The 9,185-nt window shown below is 35.2% G+C and overlaps 1 protein-coding gene across 1 annotated transcript; it reads right to left on the reverse strand.

Annotated features, from left to right (window-relative positions):
• Positions 1 to 1,173: 1,173 nt before the first annotated feature.
• Positions 1,174 to 2,351, reverse strand: LOC129250781 (putative nuclease HARBI1). The gene is made up of 3 exons (XM_054890376.1): positions 2,239 to 2,351; positions 1,758 to 2,184; positions 1,174 to 1,698 (listed from the first exon to the last, which is right to left on the reverse strand). Exons 1-3 carry the CDS (start codon positions 2,349 to 2,351, stop codon positions 1,174 to 1,176), a joined length of 1,065 nt encoding a protein of 354 aa, XP_054746351.1.
• Between the last annotated feature and the right edge of the window lie 6,834 nt (positions 2,352 to 9,185).

Genomic DNA, 9,185 nt, shown 5'->3' on the forward strand with positions numbered 1-9,185 from the left:
TCGCATTTTCCGTTTTCAAATCGTTTGACATGTTCTGTAAATCGTTCCGTTTTCGTTTTTTTTCGAACATCAGCAAATCGTTTTTTCACCCTGTTCTGGAAATCGAAATCGTTAAAATTTTCCAGTTTTATTTTCGGCAACTTAAACGTTAGCGGTTTGTGATATTCTTAAAACTGTTTGTTGAAATAAATTTATCAAAATGTGAGTATTTACTCAAAATAACTGCATATATTTATGTAAATAAAAGTGTTTATTTAAAATATTTAAAACTTATTCAAAAACTTTTAGGGGAAAACACAAGAACTCCAAGCAAGAGCTAATTTTAGTCGAGTTTATGGAATCTCATCCAGATTTGGCGAAGAATTTTTCGAAGGGCGACAGAGTTGCTGTTGAGGAAAAGTGGAAAGAGCTAACGACGCTGCTAAAAGCAGAAGGGCCGCCCCAAAAAGATGTTAATGGATGGAAAAAAGTAAGTATTTAGTCAAATATTAAAATAAATATTTTTGAGTTGTCTTTTTTCAAGATATGGTCTGACTGGAAGGGGTGCATTCGGAAAAAGGTTGCCCATAACAATCTAGAATCGAGGGCAACAGGAGGTGGACCCTTTAATAAGCATGTACTGACGAGCAACGAAGAATGTGTTGCAAGATTTTGTGGAATTTTTGCAGCCGTTGAGGGCATAAGCCATTGTAGAAGCTTTGGGACAGAAGATAATAATAGCGCTATCGAATCTGAGGAAGAACGTCCACAAACAAGTAGGGAAGCGGTGGCTACCCCGAGAGCTGCAAAAAGGCCACGAGTGTCAACGCAGGACAGCCTTCAGTCGTGTATGGCAACGCAATCTAGTTGTATGGAGAAAATATCCACAACTTTAGATAACATTTGTGAAAACCAACACAAGATTGCAACATCGCAGGAAGATGAAAGGGAAGAGATTCGACGACTTCGTCGTGTTGTTGAGAAACAAAATGAATTGCTGGCAGAGCAAAATCGGTTGAAGACTCAAAGTATAGAGCAAAAGCAAAGACATTACCTAAAAATGGAGCAGTTGCAACAGGAAACAGTTAATATTAAAACTAAAATGCTTGAGATAGAGACTAAAAAATAAATATAAAAGAATCTTATTGAAATGTTATGTATATATTTACTTTTAATATGAATAAATTTTATGTTTCATAATATTAAATTTCTAGCAATAGAGTCTCTTATATTTCTGCCTTCACTATATAAACTACTGTTTTCCTCATTTTCAGCAATTTCCTCATCAATTGGATTGTTTTCTAATACGGTTTCTGTTTCAATGTCATCTATTTGATTACTCCTACATATGTTATGTAGTGCGCAACAAACATTTATTATCTTCACTACCTTTTGCGGCGTATATGGCAGGGTAGTTTTCAAACAACGAAACCGACTTTTTAATACTCCTATAACACGCTCAACGATGTTACGTGCTTTTGCATGTTGCTGGTTAAATCTGTGTTCTGCCGATCTTGGGCCTGGGTTTCTATATGGAGTCAGTAGAAATGGCTCTATACCAAAACCAGAATCTCCCAGTAGCCAAGTCCCTCGGTCACCAGCTTCATACTGCGATAGGTAATAGTGTTTTGCACTGCTCATACTAAATACGAAAGCGTCATGGCTTGCACCAGGCCGAGTTGCATCAACTGCTCTTATTATCATATCAAAATCACAAATCTGTAAAATAAAGGCAGTAAATTTTAAATTTTAGAAACACAATTTAAATTCATTCTTACAATCATTGCGTTTATGCTAAAAAATCCTTTTCGGTTAAAAAATAGATGCTCGTTCTCAAAAGGTTTAATCAGAGCCACATGTGTTCCATCAATACACCCTATTACTCCTGGAATACCGAATTTTTCTACAAAATGAAGTTTTGATTTTCTAGAATCCTCTTCAGACATTTTCAGCTTAATCCACTTAGGACACAGAACATTTTCCAAAGCATTGATCATTTCGGATAATATTTTTGAGACTGTGCTTCTACCCATAGCAATATCTGTATCCTTTCCGACGGAACGTTGATAGGAACCTTCTGCGAAAAACCTAAGACTTGCTGCCAGCTTTAATAAAATAGGTATGGACGTTTCCTTCACGAAAGATTTTACTTCATTCAGCACTTCTAAAAAAGCGTACTTGTTTAGGCGATAGTGGGAAACAAATCTAAAGTAGAAAAACTGAATGAATGCCACAAAGTATAACCATTTCTAATCTTACGTAGAATCCGGTGCACTGAGAGGATTCGAATGGTCTCTTAAACGCCGCCTATCTATTCTACTTTGGTAATCTTGCTCCCGTTCGTTTAACACATAAGCTGCCATAAAAAACATGATACTTTTTTAATTAAATCCTCTTATTTTGAAATTATTTCGTATTTTTTGCCAACGAATTCTTTTGTCATTTGGTTTGTTTAATTGCCAAAGAGAAATCAGCTGTTTCAAACTTAAATTCGAATTTAAATGAAATCGGACGAATTACAGAACACCCAAAACAAAATCGTACGAATTGCCATTTCGGATCCGAATTGAAATCGCGCGATTTTCAGAACATGCCTGTATATTGCATTTTCTCATTAGTTGCAATCATGTAGTATGTGAAAATAGTCAATAGCTGAAAAAATAAATCTGATGTTAGAAATATTGAGAATAATTGTGAAAATTTTTTTTTTTTTACTACTTGTTAATACGCCGATTGAGCCTTGCGCAAAACTCCAGAAGCTATTAACAATTTCTTTACATTAACGTCTTCAGTAGTTCATGTGTAACAAGCTAAAGGTTTTTCATTTTCTTTTAAAAAAAAATGAAGTTTTACTGATCTATGCGCGAGTTGACTGTATATCAATCATTTGCCAACAGGGTGTAAAAAGTTAACCAAGTATTAAGAGTCACACAATTTTAACTTATTTAATTCATAATGACTTCATTGAAGAAAAAAGAGGTTCTTCAAATTATGTTAGGTAATAATGACATGAATATAACCGTTGATTCAATTTTAACTAAAATTGGTATCAATAAATCAGATGTAGGTTGTAAAGGATTGGAACGCTTGAAAAATGCTTTAAATAGTTTAAAGTCAAAAACAAATGCAAAATATCAGCATTGCAGTAGGAAAATAGCTGTCTTTGAGTCACAAAATTCAGAGTGGTTAGATTCTGAATTTACTATTCCTGACTTAGACCTCACAGCTAAAATAAGTAAGACTGAAATACTTAAAAGAGCCATCGCTCGATTTTGCAGAAAAATCTATTAGATCGAAAAGACGAGAAGTGTCTAAAATCAGTGAAGAACATGATAATGATCGTCAGAAACTATTAATGGCTACTAGTCATGCGGCACGAGTTTCAGGGGAAGCAGATTTGCGATCGGTACTTAACGAACTTTCAAAAAGCGAGGAACAGGATAAGAAAATTAGAAAAAGAATGACAACACCTTTTCCTACAATAGAAAAGAAAAGCCCAGAAGTGGCTTTAGCATTTCTTTTCGATAATTCTATGTCTAAACAAGCCTATCAGAATATGCGATTAGCGACCAAATCTAGTGGAGCAGACATTTGGCCTGCGTGTAATGCGATTAGAGAAGCCAAAGAAAAGTTAAGACCGTCGAAAGAGTCAATTAAAATTTCTGAAAAGTTAGCTGAAGTATCACTTCAAGAACTTTTAAACCACACGGTGAATAGAATAATAGAACTACAAAGAGAAGTTTTACACTGTCTTATTAAAAAAAAATAAAATTACTGAGCTCAAAACTGTTCTGATGTGTTCTTGGGGATTTGATGGGAGTAGTGGGCATTCGCCTTACAAACAAGGTTATAATAGTGTCAATGAGAAACAGACTCCTACAGATGAAAATCTGTTCGTTACTACACTTATCCCCTTAAGGTTATCAAGTGAAGTGGATGTAATTTTGTGGAATAATGTTACATCTCAATCTCCAAGATTTTGTCGCCCTATTCAAATTCGATACGCAAAGGAATCATCAGAAGTAATTCTTGCCCAAAAGAAGGCCATCGAAGAACAAATTCTGAAATTACAAGCCTTTGAAATTTTGATTGAAGGCTGTCGTCTTAAAGTACAATATACATTATTAATGACTTTAATTCACGGTAAGGTATTAAATACGATCACCAACACGCCATCAATGAAAACTTGTGCTATCTGTCATGCTGTTCCTAAACAATTTAACGATCTATCTAATATAAAGAGTGTGAAATTTATGCCTCATGAGGAGTCACTGTTACATGGAATCAGCCCTTTGCATGCCTGGATAAGAATTTTCGAATTTTGCTTACATGTTTCTTATAAATTGGTTATCAAAAGATGGGATGTCAGAGGCGCTAAGAATAAAGAACAGGTAGCATTAAGAAAACAAGAGGTGCAATCAATTCTGTGGGGAAAAATGGGACTCAGAGTGGATAAACCAAAGCCTGGAGGAAGTGGTACCAGCAATGATGGAAACACAGCTCGCAGGGCATTTAAAGATAGTAAACTTTTATCTGATTGCCTTGGTCTTAATCACGAATTGCTTCAACGTTTTAAGGTAATTTTAATTAGCCTCTCTTGTCATCTTCCTCTCGATTCAAGTCGATTTGAAGAATTTTGCACCTCTACTGCAAAACTGTATATCTCGCTCTATGTCTCAAACGGTTCACAAAATTCTTATTCATAGCGGAGAAATAATAAAAAACAGCATCTTACCGGTAGGTATGCTCGGAGAAGAAGCATCTGAAGCGAGAAATAAGGACTACAAAAAATTTAGACTCCAGCATAGTAGAAAGCATAGTAGGATGGCAAATTTGGAAGACTTGTTTTGTAGAGCTATGGACACCTCTGATCTTCTTTTATCGAGTTAACGTTTAAAAGAACGCCTTCAACAAAAAGTTCAATTATCTCTTCCTAAAGAAGTGCAACTTTTATTGAAAGAGGTTGAAGTAGATTCTAATCAATCAGGAAGTACCAATTACGTACAGGTAAGTGAAGAACTAGACGAATATGAAATTGAGGAAATTGATTTTACAGAAAAAATCTTATATTTAGATGGCATAGAATTATCCGAGGAAGAAGACTCACAATCTGATGTAAATGACGATATTTGACCTCGTAGAGCAAGCAATTAGTATTTACCTATTTTTAAGAAAATTTATATTATAAAAAAAATAAAAACCAATAAAATAATATTTAAAAACTTAAAAAAAATTTAAAACAACAAAAAATTAAAAAAAAAGAAGAAAAGGAGTCTGAAGTCGCACTGTAACCTCCTCGTGGTAGATTCCGGAAACTACAACTTATTATGTAGGCTAACTGCAGGCGTGTCTCTTTATCTGACATATTGGATCCACCATTTTCAATTGTTTAAATCTAATTGCAGATTTGTCAACAGCGATACAAAAAAGCCCGAGTAACAAGTTTCAAATTAATCAGATAAAATTAAAAAAAAAGGCCCGCATAAGGGATTCGACATTTTTAATTTCTAAAATCTGGCAGCAGATTCGTAATCAGCGCCCCCAAAAACCCCTAAATACTAAGTTTGGTAAAAAATAATTAATTTTAAAAAATGTATGCCCGCCATATTGGATCCGCCATCTTGAATTGTTGAAATCTGACTTCATATTCGTAATCAGAGACCATCAAAACCCCAAAATACCAAATTTGGTGAAAAAAATCCAATTTTTTAAATTTCATGTCCGCCATATTGGATCCGCCATTTTGAATTGTTGAAATCTGACTTCATATTCGTAATCAGAGACCCCAAAACCTGTACATAGCGGTATTAAAAGTTATAAATTGTTAGTTTTTTGGGAATTATGAATTTTGGCCACTTATAAGGGTCTCCTGGCCCACTGTGCAGTGCTAGTATTACTCGATTTTTCAAAAGCATTTGATACTATTGATCACAACATTTTACTGCAAAAATTGTGCTATCACTATAAGTTTGGAGCATTTTCTCTGCAACTAATAAAAAGTTACCTTTCGAATCGGCTACAACAAGTTAAGTGTGGTGATAACTACTCAAGTCTAAAACCAATTACGTCAGGTGTGCCGCAGGGCTCTATTTTAGGTCCAATTTTATTTTGCATTTTCATTAATGATATTGTTGAATGTTGCCAAAATTCGTCGATTCATCTCTATGCTGATGACACCCAGATCTACCTGTCAAGGCCAATAGGTCTTATTGAAGATTTGATAGCAAGGCTTAATGAAGACCTCACTCGTATTTCTAAATGGTCAAAATCTAACAACTTGAAATTAAATGAGTCAAAGACGAAGTCGATTGCTATTTCTCATTCAAAGTATGACCTTAGCTCTTTGCCGCCAATATTACTTAATGAAGTAAATATTAACTTTGATGACATAGTAACTAACCTAGGTTTCAGAATAAATTCAAGATTATCATGCGTTGACCATGTAAACTTTGTTGTAAACAAGGTATATAATATTCTTAGAAAGCTATATTGTACTGCCTACTTACTGCCACGGCAAACTAAATTAAAACTTGTTAGATCACTCATTGTTCCTCATGTATCATACGCTGAATTAGTATATTGCAGGCTTGATAATAATTCGAAACAAAAATTGCAAACCGCTTTAAATAATGCAGCGCGTTTCGTGTTTGAAAAAAGGAAATATGACCATATATCTATCTACTCAAAACAGATTCTCGATCATTCGACTCGTATCTCAAAATACGCTCTCTTTTGTTCCTGCATAAATTAATATACACACAAAATACACACACATTGTACCTGTATAAAAACATTAAACAATGCCAGTGCACCCGAACATTGAATCTAATTGTTCCGACTTACACTTACTTGGAATCAGAACGCATGTTCTTTGTTAGTGCTATAAAACTATGGAATTCTATACCAACTACAATAAAACTTATAAAACAAGCAAGGTATTTTAAAACTGCAGTTTCTAACTACTTCTAACCTTAAATCCCCCTTTCCTTCTCCCATTCCCACCATCTTTCTCTTCTTCTCACTTACTACTTTAAGTTTTAGTCTATAAGTTTAATAGTTAAAATAGGTTTAAATCTAAGTAGCATTTCTATGTATACCATCCTCGTATTCTAGAATTATAAGAAGATGTACTACCACAAGACTCTGTCTTACTATGTACAAAACAAATCAAATAAATTGAAATTGAAATTGAAATTGAATTGAATTGCCAATTTGGAATCGTCGAAACCATTTTTTACAAGTTGTATTTGATGGAGCGCGATTACCGTAAATATTGATCAATATACGACACGTTTCACCTGCACTTTCTTTAAAAGATAACAATGAAGCATAACTTCCCGCAAATACCGTTTTTTCGGGACGAACGTAGACATTTTTGACGTTAGATAAAAAAAAATAGTATCAGCAGCGACACTTCTTCTTCGAGGGCGGATACTTCTTCCCATACCAATAATTCATTACACCAAAGTTTACTATTTAAATTTGCAACATTGTATGAAAGAACCTAGTGTTTTTTATATTTTACTTGTTTAAAAGCTTTGCAAAATCTCTTTTATTTATATCAAGAGAACCGCCATACCATTCCATAAGCATTTTGTCAGCAGGCTCGTTTGAACAGATTAGGACATTATGGTCAACGTAGTGCATCCTTGTTCCATTTATGTTCGCCGCGTCGTTATGCATGATTATCTTTATGCTATTGTCAAAAACCAGCAGTTCCTGTTTCAGTAGCAGAAACATTCTTTTACGTATTCTTCCGTTATCACAGAGAACATTTTCAATAAAAATAGATAATCCTGCCAGTGTTTTGGTGTTTCCAGGTGCATCACTAGCCATATTGGTTGTTTCAAATTCAGCCGAATGCTTTGTAATATAATAAAATTACAATATGATAGCAGCACCAAAAAAATATTAAATTGGCAAAACGTACGGATCAGCAAATAGTAAGGCGGCAACACTGAATACGAATATCAACTGTACCAAGTTCCACACACGAAGTCTAAAATGTTTAAATGGAAATAATTAAATAATACGGGCACCAGATCCACAAAGACATAGCAAGGAAGCAGCAGCAAACAGTGCGAGCACAAATAGCACCAGCGAAACCGCAGCAGGTCACCGTAAAAAACAGCAACCCACCAGCAAGGCAGCAGTAAGCCAAAGCAGCATTAAACGTTCTATGCTCCAAATAGGAGTTAGAAGATCTTATCTATAAAAGTTAATAAAAATATATATATATGTATATTCAATGAAATTTGCCATAACCGATAATTTTAAATATGTCTTTAGATTTGCGAGATTTCGTCGAGATGTTATTAACGAACCGATCATAATGACAAAAAGAGAAACTCCAAGTTTTAATGCCGATCTTTGACCTTCGCGGATTTCTTTGTTGCTACACCGTAGGGTTGAAGACTTTGCTGCAAGATGCATAGCGATCCGGTTGCACCTGGGACGGTCCACCCCGAGAAGCTGTCGAAATACCTCGATGTTATTCACAATTGGTGAAAGATCCTGAAGTTGTTCAACTTAATACTTTGTTGATGCCAGGGAAAGCGCGTATGCAGCCGTTTGGTACTTGCATAGTCAAAGGGAAACGACGTCACGGTTAGTCTCGTGGCTGCAAGTGCAAAGCCACCCGCATCTTTATCGATACATAAACTCAAATTGCAGAAGGCGGTAATTGGGGTGAGGCGGGCGAGCATGCTAAGCAATATTCAACGTATTGACATAATGTCCAAAAATTGTTGAACAGGCTCAAAGACGATGCTAATATGGATGTGAATAGACCCTAAAAACGTTCACCAGTTCGTGATGCATAGAAAAGCCGAAATTCTAAAAGCATCAAACTTAAGCTGCAATGGCTATTAGCTACAAAAACAACTGCACGTCATTGCTACCAGTTGTGGTTTACCGGTACAATTTTTTAAGGTCATGTTCATAAGTTTTGCTGCAGTGCGAAGATGGCGATGATTCGGAAATTAAACATTATGTTTAACATACGAAAAAGGAACACACGAAGCATCTGGCTTTGAACGTAGAGCATATTTCCAGCTGAAAACGTTTGTATTTTGGCTGCATTTTTATTATACATCGACCGATTACGCTCAGTTTTGCTAGAAAGGCAATGGAAAACAACCGTCGGCTTTGCCATGATTCAGCAAGCTCAATGTCTTCTTCACAGGTATGCTTAATCTATTGATTAT

The sequence above is a fragment of the Anastrepha obliqua genome, chromosome 6, assembly GCF_027943255.1.
Source record: "Anastrepha obliqua isolate idAnaObli1 chromosome 6, idAnaObli1_1.0, whole genome shotgun sequence".
Lineage (NCBI taxonomy): Eukaryota > Metazoa > Arthropoda > Insecta > Diptera > Tephritidae > Anastrepha > Anastrepha obliqua.